This window comes from Sus scrofa, chromosome 8 (assembly GCF_054392235.1).
Source record: "Sus scrofa isolate SSC_HxYL_T2T_F1_AM1 chromosome 8, Sscrofa_HxYL_maternal_Yorkshire_Landrace_v2.0, whole genome shotgun sequence".
Lineage (NCBI taxonomy): Eukaryota > Metazoa > Chordata > Mammalia > Artiodactyla > Suidae > Sus > Sus scrofa.
In genome coordinates, this window is record NC_139390.1 from 91,202,749 (window position 1) to 91,220,244 (window position 17,496).

The 17,496-nt window shown below is 37.7% G+C and overlaps 1 protein-coding gene across 3 annotated transcripts in view; it reads left to right on the forward strand.

The window, feature by feature from the left end:
* Positions 1-17,496, forward strand: part of LOC146400939 (uncharacterized) — a 278,242-nt gene that overhangs the window by 148,217 nt on the left and 112,529 nt on the right. For 2 of the 3 annotated variants that reach the window (XR_014812879.1, XM_084972833.1), the window contains exon 3: positions 12,917-13,015. The exons of the other annotated variant lie outside the window; for it this stretch is intronic. Coding sequence is in view for 1 of the 2 variants with exons in the window: in XM_084972833.1 (XP_084828959.1) it covers positions 12,917-12,977 (61 nt within the window). In the remaining variant the exon portion in view is untranslated. The remainder of the gene's footprint in view (positions 1-12,916; positions 13,016-17,496) is intronic. 3 annotated transcript variants of the gene reach the window in all.

The window sequence follows — 17,496 nt, forward strand, 5'->3', positions numbered from 1 at the left end:
ATGCTGTTTAATCCCTAGGCGTTTTGCCCTGGGCATCTGCTCTTGGCTTGCTTTATCTTTCAAAGAGGCACCACCCTCTACCCATTCACTCCCCTGCAGCAAGTATGCCAGTCAGCATCCTCAAGTGATTTTACTTTTTCCTTCCTTTTCCTAGTGGGGGGAAATGATCCCCACTAGGTATATGGGGGGGCTCTAAAGGCAGTTTCTCTCAGTCACTTCCCTACTTTGGCTTTGGAGTCATGTTGGGGGATGTACTGTGGACAAAGGGGTTTCTCTGAGGGGCATACACAGCAGGGGAGGCAGAGAAACCTCCAGCTCTGAGAGGCCCCCAACTCCTCTGTGTGTTTCAGCCACCCTCCCTTCCCATGAGGACATCCTCTGCCCAGGCAGGTTTGGCCCCAGTGGTGGGGAAGGCCAGGGAGCCCCTTTGCAACAATTTGCTCTGCCTTCCTCTCTCTTCCCTTCCTTTTCCTCAAAGAGAGGCTTAGCAGTTAGGTGGACATTTTCTTTAGCTCATAGCTTGACTGCTCTGTATGATGATCTGCTATGTAGAAAATCTTCCAAATTTCCTTTGCTGATATTTGAAGAGAAGTTTTTTGGAAATTAGGGCTGTGTATATGTGTATGTGGGGGGTGGGGAGAAGGTGCTCTTGCTCAAGGAAATCAGGTTTTCAAGACTATTTCTCACTGTGAATTTACAAATCTGATTTAACACTCAAATCTGAGCAATTCCTTTTCTCCAGGTATGATGGGCTCTTCCCCTAAAGCAATGAAAGCCTTTGATTCAATACCTGAGAGAACCATGGGAATTAAAAATGCATGGTTACAGTATTTTCAAAATACTATAGCCATTACATATATATCTAGTTTAATGTTATTTCAGTGTGGATATCCCTTTCGTGATCCTCAAGTTTCATAGAATTTTTATTTAACTGTTCCAGAGTGATTTCTGCTGTAGTTTAGACCAGAGCATTAAATGGGGAACAACAACATTCTCTTATCGCAGCCCAGGATGGCAGTGGCATTGGAATTCAGAGCAGGAAAAAAACGGTTCTAGGGAGAACAGAGGTGGCATGTGATGTCCACCTGCCCATCTTACACCAGGAACCTTCTTCAAATACTAGCCTTGGAGATTCTGGGTTTAATTTTGTTAATGAAGGAGGTTATTTGTGCCTAGAAAAATGTTGCTACATTTCTGACTGCTGACATTATTTTGGGTTCTAGGTGTGTGTTAAGAGATTGTGGGATGCAAAATACACACTATGGCACGGAATATAGAATGCTGTTCAGAAGAGTTTTCATTTGGAGGTTGGACCATAATGTAAGCATTCTAAAGGATTTTAGTCTTAGCGTATTGCTCAAGATGACCTTTTATGGTGATCTGTATGTGGCATCCTATTATATAAAACATTTGTGAGAACTTGGAGGAAATGATGGCTTGAGATGTTGACAGAGCGTGTTTTTCTGATGATGAAAGGGAATTTGAAAATCTTTGTGTAAAGCATCTCCAAAATACTAGCTTATTTTGTAACATTTAATGATACTCTTTGTATATATGTATCCTTACCTGCCTCATTCCACTTGCCACCGCTCCTGACCTCCTAAGGTAGGGAGAGGGTTTTGTTTTCCTTTTTGTACTTTGAGACACACACGTTTTCCCTCAGTCCCCTATAACGGAATTATGAAAGAGCATTCAGATAACAATTTTCTATGGATTAAGGCAATGATTTGCTTTATAAGCTGTGGCTTCCTCTTGTTCAGCTGGGTTTCTGGGTTCCCTCTCTTCACTCTGACATCGGTACTGAACTTAAGGAATCTTAAACCATTCCTTCAGTTAATGAGAAAATGAGAGAGTGGAACTTATTGAAATGGGTGGCAGCCAAAGAGGACACCTTCTGAAATGCAAATTATCTCCTAGAGATAAAAGAGGCACGTAAACAACACTAGAACATACCCTTTATTTCATTTGGTTGCATCTTTAATACTAATAGATGAAAAGGAGGACAAGAAAGGAAGTCAGGGAGAAGAGAAGTCAACATGACACAGACCCAAGAGTGCCAAAGTGGGAAGCAGGAGAGGAGTGATCAAGTGATCCAGCAACTATGGATGCAATGACTGAAAGAGCACTTGGCAATATTCTAAGTGACCTTCTAAACCCTTTACAACATTCCCAAGTTTATACTCTATTGTCCATCATGAATCTGTACCTTTAGATCAATTGGAGCCACTGTGTAGGTGGAGCCATTAAATGTAAATTTGGGGGCTTCTGAACATCACTTACATTTAACATCTCAGATTCTTCCTTCTAGAAGATTTTCATAATTCTGCTCCATGCATCTAATGGTCCTACCTTTATTGGCTACCACCTCATTTTCTGTTTCCTCTTCCAATACTCACCTCCTGAGAGTTTGTTTGCCTTTTCCAGCTTGTCCTTGTGCTTTGGCTGGAGCTAATTCTGTCTGGATTAGTACCCAAGGCAAGATGATGGTTAATGTTTTGGTTAGTATAGTCAGGCTGTATGGATTTCTCTCCCATCTTTGATTTATCAAGTAGGTAAACTCAAGCCCCTTCTTAACCTCTCTGAAAGAATCAGACAAGACCCTATCTGGAAAAGATAGCATATTCAAATGGAGTAATTTGATGAGTGTACTGGTTTGCAGTGATGGTCTGAATTCTTAACTCCCCTTCTCCTCTCCCCTTGATATGTAGCTTTGCAGAGCTTTTCTACTGTAGATAGGGTTACCTGCTATACCTACCCACCCACCCCCTTGGCATTGGGTTGACCATGTGACTTGCTTTGGCCAATGCAATATTAGCAGAATGAATAAGAGCAGCAGTTTGGAATGGATTGGTGCACTGGGGCTTCCTTTCCTGTGCCTCTGCTATACTGGGGGAGCATGCCAGGGGTAACCTCCTGAGGTCAGGAAGCAGGAAAAGCAGGTCTGAGGCCAGCCTAGCTCATCCTTTAGCCAGCTGCTAGAAATATGAATGAGCCTGACCAAAGTGGACTAGCTGACCATCCAGCTGATACTAAACATGTGAGCAATAAATGCTCATTGTCAAGGCCACTGAAACTGTGGGGCTTGTTATACAGTATTGTGACAATAACCTGGGAGTTTAGTTTTTGAGACTTTTTACAAAGGTGTGGGCTGAGTTTAGGTAAACCAGGGTTGAAGAGTAGTAGCAACAAGGTGCATTTACCATCGCTGGGCCTGAAGGAACAAGGGGAGGAAGTGGTTAATGGAGTTTAGAGAAAGAGAAATGTATAAAGACCAGAGCTGTGAACTTGAGTTAAGGGTGCCGGCCAGCCTGGGGTTACATTGCAAGAAGGGAGCTAGAGGAATACATGCCATCATGTCACTTGCCTCACTGGACCTACTGTCCCAACTATTACATGAACTTGGGCTACAACTTCAGAAGCACCCTCTCAGGACAGTGGTGGTGTTTCAGGAATTGAGATTAGCACCTAATTAGAGCCAGGCTCTAGTAAGCCTCAGAAGTTCTGAGTATTTTCCTTTGTTTAGGGCACAGTCAACTGGTAACATGGCATGGGTTCTTGAGGGAAGGACTGAGGTAGGATTTGTGATATAGGCCTCTGGCTGTGTTGCCTGGTGCTTCAAGGGTCCCAGCCTCTCCCTCAGTCAAGGGTCTCTGAATTGCCTTACGTCTGGTGGAATAAAGTATACATTTCCACTATGGTGATGAGTTAAGTTTCTGATGACTAACTCTAGACTATTTCTGCCAGTATAGGTGCAGAAATGTCTTAATGGACAACCCATCTGCTTTACTTCTAGGGATCATTGACGACTCCATGGTCAGTTCACCATCCCCACAAATCCTTGATGGTCAAAACCATCTGATTTTATTTTCCCCAGAGGCTGACTCTTTAATTGCCTGCACCTTATGGCTGATGGTTAATTGCCAGCACCTGGTCTCTCCTCACTGGAATCATATTATTTCTACTGAGATCAGGAAACTAAATTTTAATGCAGGACCTTCTGCTGCTATATCTCCAGCTTGCAGACAACACCTAACACAGAGAATTTCAATCTCCTGGAGGCTTTCTCAGCAATGCCTTGGTAAAGGAAGTATTCTTTGGATCATCCTACGAGATGCAGTTGGTGGTGGTGAGCAAGTTGCCATATGATAGATTCATTCCAACCTTCCATCTCCTGTTAGGACTCCTTCTTCTCCTGTAACTCTTGACCTCAATTTGACCTCAATGATGTAAATCAGGGGTTAGCAGATGTTTTCAGTAAAGGTATAGATAGTAAATATTTTAGGCCATGAGGACCATATGGTTTCCTTTGCAACAACTCATATATTCCATTGTAGCTCAAAAGCAACCACATACGATACGAAAATACATGAGTGTAGTTGTGTTTTATAAAGCTTTATTTACATAAGCAGATGCAGGACTGGATTTGGCTGATGGGCCATAGTTCTTTGTCCCCTGATATAGATATCTTTGGGACCCAGCTTCAGTTAGCTACCTTCACAAACTATCAACACCACTGTTGATGATCTAATATATTTGTGAGTCTTGGGTAAACAGATGCTAGTCAATGAATTCAGCTGGATCAAGGTTTATGGTTCATTCTTCTATATCTAGTACTCTGAGAAGCTGCCTCCATATATGTTCCTTGGCCCGGCTGGTACCCATTGTATCTCTTTTCTTGTATAGATTGTCTCCTTTGGAGCTGGACTTGTTTTACTGTGTCTGGACTATGCAGAGCATTAACTCTTGTTAGGGTCCAGAGTCAATGAGGAGTGACTGGAATGAATCTTGAGAATAGGCTTTGGTTTGTGGGATAACTTCTGGTTATTTCTTGAAAAACTTTTACTAAGGATTAAGTTAGTTCCCTTAGAGAGTATTCTTCAGGGAGAGATTGTTCCTTGAACTCTACAAGAGATGTTCAGAGGGCTGTGGGTTCAAAATCTTCAGCCTTATATCCCTTCAGATGACCTATTCCATAGCTCCAGGTCCTGTTTATTCTCCTTACATTAGGAGAATATTTGAAAGCATTGGGCATTTAATTGCTGATGTAGTTCTATAAACCTTCAGATCAAGTTTGCAATTGACTAATTTGAAGACCATCTAAAAAAGGGATTATTTAAGAATTGAACAGTGTTTGGAGTTCCCATTGTGGCTCAGCAGCTAGCAAACCCGACTGGCATCCATGAGGATGCAGGTTCGATCCCTGGCCTCGCTCAGGAGGATCCGGCATTGCTGTGAGCTGTGGTGTAGGTCGCAGATGCAGCTCGGATCCCCAGTTGCTGTGGCTGTGGTGTAAGTAGCGGCTACAGCTCCGATTTGACCCCTAGGCTGGGAACCTCCATATGCCATAGATGCAGCCCTAAAAAAGATCAGAAAGAAAGAAAGAAAGAAAGAAAGAAAGAAAGAAAGAAAGAAAGAAAGAAAGAAAGAAAGGAAGGAAGGAAGGAAGGAAGGAAGGAAGGAAGGAAGGAAGGAAGGAAGAAGAAAGAAAGAAAGAAAGAAAGAAAGAAAGAAAGGAAAGAAAAGAAAAGAAAAGAAAAGAAAAGGAAAGAAAAGAAAAGAAAAGAAAAGAAAAGGAAAGAAAAGGAAAGAAAAGGAAAGAAAAGAAAAGAAAATAATTGGGCAGTGTTTAAGGAAAATGTTTAGGATAGTGTGCTAATAATCCAAGGTTTTTTTTTCCCATCCTAGACCTAAAGGGGTCAGGAAGGGTTGCAGAGAAAACTGTACATGGATGTCCACCAATCAGGACCTAGTCCTTTTTGTGGAGGGGGCATCCAGTGCACAGCAACCCAGCAAGAAATCTTTTAGGGAAATAAATTCCACAACCCTACTCTCCTTTCTTTCAACTTTTGCAGTTCTCTCCATGAACTTAAATCAACAGGAAGCCAGACACCAAGGAAATCCATTGATGAAACCCGTTCATGTCAACCACTCAAGACAAGTAGCAGGAAGAAGGGTAGAGAATAGATTTGGAGGAGCTAAAAGAAGGTTTTTTTTCCCAATGCACTACACTTCAGTTTCCTGGGGCTATGTAATGAGGAGAATTTTGTCTACCTCACAGATTTGTTGTGGGGATGAATTTGTGAAAACAGGTAGAATACTTAGGCTAATGCTTAGCACAAAACTTTTATTACTCTCAATCTGTTCTTGAATACCATATCTTACCCTGGTATTAGACTATGGGCTCAAGCTTCCATTTTATCTCAGAGTTTCCCTTTGTATTTGTCAATTGTAATGCAGAGAACCACACCTCTCCCTCCCCCAATAAATGAGCCTTCTATGTTAAGGAAGGGAAAGAGCTGGGGATACTTTGCCAATGGGGATAGTAACTCCATGGAATATGGTGGCTTTAAAGAAAAGAGTGTAAGGAAGGAAAGGTAATATGGTAAATTGACCTTCTCTAGACATTGCATGTATTTCCTTCTGGCTTTTGAGAAATGGGGAGAGAAACTTGAAAAGCTGGGAGGCTGGAGATGGTGGTTGGTTGTAACTGGGCACCAAGAGAGATTGCCCTAAAGGCATGTATTCCAGAATGGCAGAGTCAAATGCAAATTGATCAAAGGAGAAGAGATGATTTTATATAATTTCAAATACTCAGAAAAGTTTTAAGAATTGTATAAGAAACATCAGTGTACCCTGACCCAGATCCACCAAGTCTTTGCATTTTGCCACATATGTTTATCATTCTCTCCCTCCCCCTCTTTCATGCTTTTTTTCATGTGTGTGTAAACTTTTTCCCTGAATCATTTGAGAGTAAATTGAGGCATTGTACTTCTTTATACCATAATGATTCTATGTGTATTTCTTAAGAAAAAGAACATTTTCTTTATCCTTATTGTCAAAATCCAAAAATTTAATATTGCTGCATATCAATGATCTAATATATTGCCTATTCAAATTTTGTTGGTTATCCCATCAGTGTAATTTATAGTTTTGTTTTCCCCTTACTCCAAGATAAAATCTAGGAGCATGATCATTCTTATGATGGATTTAATTTCAATCCATCTAGAACCAATTCTGTCTTTGTTTTTCTTGACTTTGACAGTTTGAAGAGTACATTATAGAATGACATTTAATTTAGTTATTATTTTTAGCATGAAAATCTGAGTTTTCCATTTTTTCCTAATTTTAGATCTTTTTTGTTAGGTATTTTTTGGTAAGAAAGCAACTGAAGAAATGCTGTCTATTTCTTAGACCATCATATTCAGAGGCACGTGATATCTATTCCAGTACTGATAATATTAGGTTATTGTGCTGTAAACTTGACTATATTTATTTTTGTAACAAGTAATTCATAGGAAAGTACTATGTAACTATATAAAAATAACATTCCTCACCAAGCTTTTACTTCCTAGTTTTAGCATCCACTGATTATTTTTCTACTCCATCATTCTTTTTTGTATCAGTTGTTATTATCCTATAAAAGATTTTCCTCTTTCCCATTTATCTAATTATTAATTTACATAGGAATGAACTCATAGACTATTGCTTTTTTCATTGAGTTATGGTCCATTATTACTATTAGTTTGTTGTTCAGTTTGTCCCAGATTTGGCCAGTGAGGTCCTTTCAAGTTGGTTCAAGTGACCTTTAGCCAAATCCCCATGGTTATTTCAATACTTTTGTACTTTTTGGTACAGCAAAATGCTCCAGGCTCATCCTGTTCTTTTCCTGAAGGGTCCCTGAAATGAGCCATTTCTTTGAAGGATTTCTGGTTCATTGAAGTAAAGAATGGCATTTAGAAAGCAAGAACCTGACTCAAGATTGCTCACTGATACATGTGATAGATTTTAGGTCTTCTTAGCAGACAAGAGATAAGGAATATATGTATGTATGTTTGTATAAGTAGATGTCGGGTCTTTAGTGTTTTAGATACAATTTTAACAGTTGTAGAAAACAATTCTCCATTTTGAGACTAACCTTTGAGTTCCTGGATACTTGGTTAATTCTTAGGAGTGTAAACTTTTGGGTAATTCCAGTTTTTAGAAGATCTCCTATTAATGATACACACAGAGTTGATTTGGCTTGATTTAAAAAAAATCATCAAGGAGTTCCCTGGTAGCCTAATGGTTAAAGATTTGGCATTGTCAATACTGTGGCTCAGGTTCCGTTCCTGGCCCAAGAACTCCCACATGCCATGGGCACGCCAGAAAAAAATCAGCAAATACAGGTTGAGAACAACTATATCCTCCCCTTTCAGGTATAGAATTATAAGGGAAAAAAATCTCCTAGTGATTTCAAGATGGACAGGGAAGTACTTATAGGTAACACATGTGCACACAATTCCAGAATACAGTTGATTCCCACAACAAGTAATTTCTTTCACATTTTTAAAGAAAAATGTCAAGCCTAATATCAGATGTAAGACTTCACCTTAAAGTTAAAAGAATATTATTTCTGCTTCTAGTTTTAGTCCTTGATTTATCCCTGTCGTATAATATTTCATTGTCTAATTATATAACTTTTAAGAAATTTATTCTTTCTGTGGACATTTGAGACCCATTTATTTCATCCTGTGCAGCTGATGATCTGGTGGGTTATTAGTTAGGACACCAGCCATGCTGCTACAACTCAGAGACCCCAAAATACACTAACTCAATCAAGAGAGAAGTTTATTACTTTCCAATGTGAGAGTGCAGTGGTGAGTGGTCCACTGCTAATAGGAAAGCAGGAACTTTTTCAAGGGACTCCCTACCTTGTCCCAGTTATCTCCACTTTCTGAGGAAATGAGAAAGGGCAAAGGAGCAGTAGAGGCAAGTTGTGATGACTCTAAGAGATGACACAGGTGTTGCATGCATCATTTCTACCCTGTCTCATCAGCCAGTACTGTCACCACACATGCCTTGCTTCAAGAAGGCTGGAAATGTAGCTGTTATTTCGGTGGTCACATGTCAAGCAGAAATGCAGTGGAGTTTATTAGTAAAAAGAAGAAAGGGAGATATTCTGGGTGCTAATTTGCTTTTCTGCCTCTAATGGTATGTTGCAGGTAAACATCTAGCTGGCCATAAGGACAAATGGAAGGTATGAGATGATGGCCCGGGACCTATAAATATTAGATGTTTGGGGGATTGACTTGGGGGCTGAATTTGGAAGCTGGTTCATGAAGTCATCAGGTGTAGGATTTTGATGTGAATATTCAATAACCTGAGGTACATTTATTGATCAGGGAGAAATTATACTGTAGGTTGCTATTCTTTTGTTATTGAACCTCATTGTGACATTCATAAATCATTTTTCTTAATACGTACTCTTGTCCAGTCATTATGTATATTTATATTAGTCTTTTCAATTAAGATCTGCACTGATGAAAGGACAAAAAGTCTAGAAGGGCTATTGGTTTTAGACAAGTGTATTTTACTTCATTCAACATGGGTAATATTTTCAAAGTCGGAAAAGAACTTTGTTATGTACCGTTAAAGGTCTCAAATTTTCATATTTTGCCTTTAATCACATAGTGGGGGAATGTATTTACTCCTGTTCATGCAAATCTAAATGCTGTTGGAGGTAATTCATAATAATTTGATAAGAATTTGAAATGAAGGCAATATTAAAAATACAGCATGCACTATGATAAAAAGTGCAATGGTCGTTTTGACATTACTATTTCTGGCCGATGTTAGGATTGGGTGCCAAAAAGAGATTATTTTTGACACTCGAAATATTATAAGAATGATGCATTACATCTACTTGACATTATCACTTCTGATGATGGTTATCTCCCTTACTTTTAACCCTGGAGGGTAAGATAAAAGGTTAATCTTTTTCAGGAGATTAAAATGTATTTTTAATCTTATTTCTTTAGGCTAAGTAGAGTGAAGACTTAAGAAATTATGCGGAAAAGTCAGCAATATTTTTAGATTACCATGTACATGGTGCTACCTTATTTGCTTTTTGTGTGGTATCATAAGGGTATTATTACGTTTTCCATTTTGCAAATGGATTAGTGAGATTTAGAGACATTAAGGACAATCGCTCATTCAGCAGAAAACATTCACTTGCCAGAAAAAAAATCAAGACTCAAGCAACTTCTGTCTCTAGACTCTGTACACTTTCTACTCTACCACACTACCTCTCCTTATAGTAGACAAATAATCATGATAACTCATATTTATAACGACTACCTATTATCTGGCCAGTTACTCAATTGGTCACTTTCTTTTCTTTTTCAGATTATATTCCATTATAGATGATTACAAGATCCTGTGTATAATTCCATGTGCTATACAGTAAACCCTTGTTGCTTATCTATTTTTATCACTTTATTTTCTAGGGTAGATTTCCAAAAAGAGAGCTTGGAAAGCTTACATTCTTCAATTTAGCTTATAATTGTTTTTAAATGTGTTCATGCTCACAATCCATGTTAAGTGCTGTCCATTGTTTCTCCTGATTTGAATTTTGGGCAAAGATTAATTTGTTCAAGGGTTTCAGATACAGTTGAACAGCCTTGATTGGGTATTTCTCAAATTGCGGCACCTTGTAGTTTTAGGAAGCATTTAACGTGAGACGGTAAATCTCATCATCGTTTCATAAGTTAGACAAAGTCAAATTAAATCAAAATATTGAATGTTGGAAAATTAAGCATATAATACAGAATATCTAAATTTATAGTCGTTTAATGTCCGTGAGATTACATTGCTTTAACTTTCCCCAGAATAAAAACATCTGGTTCAATGTGGTGATTGATAGTTTAAGTTACTGGTCAAGTTCTGCTCTCTTTTCTTTCTCTTTACCTAGAAAATCCCACCTTGCAGAGATTTGTCAAATTGGCCAATAGTTCTGCATGTTCAGACCAAATATACATCTAGCGATACAGAGTTTTCATACTGAAGATGACCTTTAGTCCCCCATCAGAGAAAAGTGATAAGCAGATTACACACAGAAACTGGAAGAGCCAGAGAGGTTTCATTTTGAGAAAAAGAGGCCAGTAGCCCTCTGAATTCATTCTGGAGTTTCATTTAACTCTGTTGTGTTTCAGAACATACTCATGATAATAAAAATCCCTTATAACATATAAAATATGCCATCAATTTCTGTCTGTAGATGTGAAGGAAATCAACTGTTATAAAGTCTTGGAGATAAGCCATTTGTATCACAGTTTGGTTTTTTTAAGAAGCCCTGGTATCTGGTTTTTAACCATAGCAATATTTTGGTCTTGATGTGGGAGGTTCAACTCTTTCAAAAGTACTAGGTGTGTCCCTAAAATATGTCAATTGAGGAAATAGCTTGAAATAATAGAAATGATCTCTTTTACATAACTGAACTCTCTTATTTGAAATGTGACCCCTTCCTTCTCATAGGGTACATTTCTTTCTTTCTTTTTTTTTGGCTCAAAATTTTTTTTTCAAATTTTTTTTTCTCTACTGTACAGCATGGTGACCCACTTAACACATACATGTATACATTCTTTTTTCTCACATTATCATGCTCCATCATAAGTGATTAGACACAGTTCCCAGTGCTGCACAGCAGGATCCCATTGCTAATCCATTCCAAGGCAATGGTCTGCATCTATTAACCCCAAGCTCCCAATCCATCCCACTCCCTCCCCCTCATTTAATGTGGAGGAGGGCCTCTTGTCCTTGCTGAATGTTTCTTTATATAGCTTGCTGAAGACAAAGTTCTCAGAGTCTCTGTGTGTTGGATATTGGTTATGCTTCATCTACCAGTTCTAATCAGGTGGGACTTTTCTCAGGGGCCCTTACCTCTACTGTTCAAGATGGAGTATTTGAATCTTATGCAGAAGAAAAAAGAAAGTTAAACAGTTGGCTTCCTGTGCCAGCTCCTGCTTTTCCCAGCCTGGCTCTGATGTACCACAATTGCTGGACTTCCTAATCCTTAGCCTTTGGGCTGATTTCAATCCTGCCCACTCCCAAGCTTATTTCTCTAGCCTTGCCATCAATTCTTTGAGCTCCTGTTACCATTCCAGTAAGCTTATTTTTATTTAAATCAGCCAGAAATTGGTTTGGTTGCCTGTAACAAAAGAGCTTTGGTCTGATTATACTAACAATTATTGCCATTTCCTGCAACACTGAATCAACCCCAAATTATTTATTTTTTGTATTGACAAAGCAAGGTGTGTGATGTGTAGCAAGAAAGGGTATTTACTTAATAATACCCTTTCTTGCTACACAGCTAGTGAGTGCTACTTAAGCACGTGTCCAACATACCATTTCTAGCTATGTCATGCCTCAAAAAATTGGAACGAAAATTTCTAAAAAGGTCCTTTATCCTATACTATAAACTTTTAGTGTTAAATGTTACAGGAAATCATCACTTTCCTTTCTTTTCTTTTCTCTCTCTCTCTCTCTTTTTTTTTTTTTTTTTTTTTTTCTTTTTTTTTTTAAGGCCACACCTGTGGCATATGGAAGCTCCTGGACTGGGAGTCAAATCGGAGCTGCAGCTGAGACCTACTCCATAACCACAGCAACGTGGAATCTTTAACCCACTGAGCCAGGTGAGCAATTGAACCCACATCCTCATAGACACTATGTTGGGTTTGCAACCTGCTGAGCCACAATGGGAACGGCCCCCTTTCCCTTCTTCTATTTACTGTGCATATTACAAGAACTGATTCACACTGTTCATTGATGTTTTCATCCAAATGTTAGATGAAATATCCAGTAAGATACATGTATACTTGTAATTCTACAATTTGTGCCTTTCATATCAGGTGACATACAACAAGTTCATTTAATTAAAGGAATTTTCTAGTGGTGTCGGTTATAGACTTCATGTTTGTTTTTATCACCTCAAATTCACATATTGAAACCTTTATGCCTAATGTGATGGTATTTGGATATAGGGCCTTTGGGAGGTGGTTAGGCTTAGACGAGGTCATCAGGGTGGAGCCCCCATGATAGGATTCCTGTCCTCAGAAGAAGAATAAGGAACTCCAGTTCTTTCTCTCTCTGCCCTTTGAAGATATAATGAGAAGACAGCTGCCATTTGCAAACCAGGAAGAGGGCCCTCACCAAAGACCTGACTGTGCTGGCGCTCTGACCTTGGACCTCCAGGATTCAGGTCAGTGAGAAATAAATGTCTGCTGTTTCAGCCATACAGTCTATGGTATCTTCTGTTACAGCAGTCTAACTGATTAAGGCAGATCTGTTCTCTTTTCTTTTTAGCACAATATTTTTCCTTAACTTCCGAGACTTCTCATCAACACTGTGATTTCTATATTTTTGCATGAAGGTGTACACTAATGTATAACACTTCTGTATTTTTGTTTCTTCTCCCTCTTTAGTAATAACTATCTCTGAATATTTTCCTCAGGAACATTATTTTGTAATTGTTCTGAAAAAAAAAAAAACAACACAGTTGGTTTGCAAAAGAGATCATTGTACTTTGTTTGGAAATGAAGAAGAAGCCTCGATGATGTTTTAAAATTAAAACTACCATGAGGACCAGAAGGAATTGGATCACAAATCCAATAAAATTCAATATCAAGGCTTATGAAAAATAACCATAAATGAAGATACAATTGCCCCAGCCTATTTTGTGTATGCTCTATAGTTGTATTCATTATATATGTTTATATTATTCTAAGTAACAATATTTAGATTAATATTTTCTTTAGTACTATTATGTTTCAGTAAACCAACTCTAAACTATGTTCTCTGCTCTTGGGGTTTAGCAATTTGACATTAGTAAAGATAAAATGAAACAGGAACAATAAAAATCCAACAGTACAAATGTAATTAGTAAGCACCCAGATGATGTGAAAACATATTAGTTGGGTGTCAGTTACTTAATGCTGTAATGATTGGTAAGAACTTTAGAAACTTGTCAACAAGGAAGAACTTAAAAGAATCCTCTTGGAGTTCATAGATAGTATTGCATCTATTTTTTGTGAAATATATATAAATGAAAATGATTTTTCTGGAGTTCCCGCTGTGGCGCAAAGGGATAAGCAGCCTCTTGAGAGCACTGGTACTTGGGTTTGATCCCTGGTGCAGCACAGTGGGTTAGAGATCCGGTATTGCTGAAGCTGTAGTTTAATGTATAACTGTGGCTCCAATCTAATCCCTGGCCCAGGAGCTACTTATGCCGTGGGGCAGCCAAAAATGAAAAAAACAAAAAAAGAGTTTTTTTCTTTTGAAATCACCAAATCACCTGTGGATCATTTGGCAATTCATAGAGGCATTTTGAAGAACACACTTTGAAAAACTTTGGATTAGAACTTTTCCATACTCTTTTAACCATTCCCCCTTTCCATAAAATCTTGACCATAAATGTTTATCTATTAATGGTAAATTATATATGTTTCCTTATTTTCCAAAATTTTATGTCCATTTAAAACATACCCAAAATTACAGAAAGAAAAAAAGTAAAATCTGTTTTAAAAATACTTTACATTAAGAACACAAAAATGTATTTTAAAATATTTATTCTTAGGTATACAATTTTACTGAGTTCTGTATTGTAAATATACCTTATTATTTTTGAAAACTCTGGCCAACACTTTGTGGTACAATGATTAAAAGGACTGGTTCTAATTTTGGTTTATTTTGATATTTGGTTTTGATGGATTTATACATATGATTTTTTTCCCCTTCCTTTATACCTATGATTCTTTACAAAGATATACAGATCCCAAAGGAAGAAGTACACCTTTGATTGTATTTAAAATTTTTGATAAAAAATTTTTCAAGTCTACTGGGCAATTACACAAATATTGTTGTATAAAAAACTGCTTTTGTGATATTTGTGCTTTCTGTAATAGTATTACCTTTAATCTGTGTCTTCCTTGCAGAAGTCTTTTCAAGGGACTTATTTTGTAAAAATTAGCTTCTTAGAATTATATAATTATATGAGCCACATGGGAAGTCCCAGAATTATATAATTATGTGAATTCACTTAACTAGTCACTCATGAATGGTGATATCTAATGATATATGTGAAAACACTGAACATATGAGTGGAAGCACTATCATTCCCTCTGCTCTTATCTCAAGAGGTCACATGATTCAGACTTAGTGTCAAATCACGTTAACCATTAAAGTTTAATTTCTTTTTTCTTTTTAAAATAAAGCAGAGATTCTAATATTTACTTCCCCCACTATTATGTATCACTTTGCACACTTCTTGGAATGTCAACACACTCATTTGGAGTCCCCTTCCTTTATCATATCTACTGCTGCATCTTGAGATCCATTTAGGCCTGGGAAGTAGCTCTTCTTAGCAGCCAATGTATATGTGTATTGTAGGATAGAAAGGTTATTATCAATTGCTTCTCTTCTTATTTTTATGGATAGAACCTAGCAAGACTTTTCATTGGGCATGTAGTCCACCCAGCTAGGATCTGCATTTTCCACCTGCCTTGCAACAAGGTGTGGCCACGTGAATATGGTCTGGCTGATGGGGTGCAATTGGAAGTGATGTGTGCAATATCCAGGTCATGGATTTTAAAAGGAGGCCTCTTTACGTCCTACTTCCTTCCCCTTCTCAGTGAATTACGCATGGCAGCACCAGAGCAGCCAACCTGGAGCCACTGATGGAAGTTACTTGTGGAAGATGGCAGAACCATCCTGTCATGTAAAGGATAAATAGACTTTTATTTTATGTGAGCTATTGTGTTTTCTTATTATAGCTTTTGGCATGTTTATCCTAATGTGGCCCAATATTTGTTTGGATGGAAGAAGCTTTTCCAAGGGATGACATTTGCTAGTAACATTCTCACTAGCTCCTAGAACAAAATTCAGGTATATTTTGACTCACATGTTCTGTCTTGAGTTCAGATGATAGAAGCAGGACAAAAGGTCAGACTATGTTTAGATTATTTCAAAGTAAGATAGTACTGTTTACTACCATTTCTCAAGCTCTTAACTAGAGTTAGAAATTTTCAAAATACTCTTATTTTTAATCCTTCAACAGTTTTATGAATTTGGAATTGTTATCCCTATTTTACAGATAAAATATGTTTGTCCAGAGGATTTGAAGTCTATGTGATTACTAAGGGGCAAAATCTAAGAATGCAAGTTTCTGGTCTCTTTCCATTCTGACTCTACCTTTCTAGATCTTTTTTTTTTTTTTTTGAAGTATAGTTGATTTGCAATGTTGTGTTAGTTTCAGATGGACGGCAAAATGATTCAGTTACACATATTCTTTTTCATATTCTTTTCCATTATAGTTTATTACAGGATATCAAATATTGTTCCCTGTGCTATACAGTAGGGACTTGTTGTTTATCTATTTTATGTTTACTAGTTTGTATCTGCTAATCCCAATCTCCTAATTTATCCCTCCCTCACCCCATTTCCACTCTGGTAGCGATAAATTTGTTCTCTATGTTTGCAAGTCTGTTTCTGTTTCATAGACAATTTCCTTTGTGTCTTATTTTAGATTCCACATATGAGCGATATCATATGACATTTGCCTTTCTCTGTCTGACTTGCTTCACTTCGTATGATAATCTCTAAATCCATCCATGCTGCTGCAAATGGCATTATTTCATTCCTTTTTTATGGCTGAGTAGTTAGATATATTTTGAAAATAAAAGTGTAGTTTGATGGATGAGGGGACAAAGGTTTTACCAAATTTTTTAACAAAGGAAATTTCTAACTTTTTCAAAGATGCTGAAACTATCTGTAGTTGTGAATCTATCCCACAAAGAAGCAAAAAATCAGATTAGTTTGGCATATCCAGGCCATGTATTCTATCACAATACATCATGTTCGACCCGAAGACTTGGTCAACATGATCTTCTACTGAGATCATCATCACAAATAAATATGCCAAGAGAAGTAACACCAACATAAATAAATAAATAAAAGCCTTTGATTTATGTCAACTGCATCAATTTTCATAGGGTTGGATAATTAAAAGGACCTAAATTTTCTCCATGGTATATTCACTTAAGCTTAAATAAAGGTGAAGGATATGGTATAATAGGAGGCAGAAAGTACAAATGTCAGAGAGGTATAAGACTTTCTGGCCAGCTCCCAGGTTCCTCTCTCAGTCACAAAAGACAAGTCTTCTTGATCACAAGGAAATCAGAGTTCCAAATGAAGAGATGTCTTTTATACTCCCCTGGCCATGTTGCTCAAACCAGGATCTATGACAAGGCTCAATAACAGAAATCAAGAGAACACACAGAAACCAAGTGCAAACCATCAATCTGTGCATTTATTACAAACGATGCTAATAAGTTGGCCCAAGTTGCACTGGCCTGTCTTGGACCCTAGCCTGGGACTATATTCATCAGTAGTAGGTACATTTCATTCAAGTGTGGCCAAGGGTCAGCATTTTTGGAGATAATAAACATAGGGTTGCAACAGATTATCTGAGAGTAACCCTGTTTTTACACCATCCACCCCTTGACCCTTGGTCAAGCTTTCTTAATTACAAATTGGTCAACATTTTTCTTTCTGCCTTTTAGGATACTTATAGAATAGTAAAAGCAGAAGGATAAACACCAAACTACTAATTTGTAACATTCATGAGGTATAGTTATTGCTTTAAAAAAAAAAAAAAAACATGTGGAGTTCCCTTTGTGGCTCAGT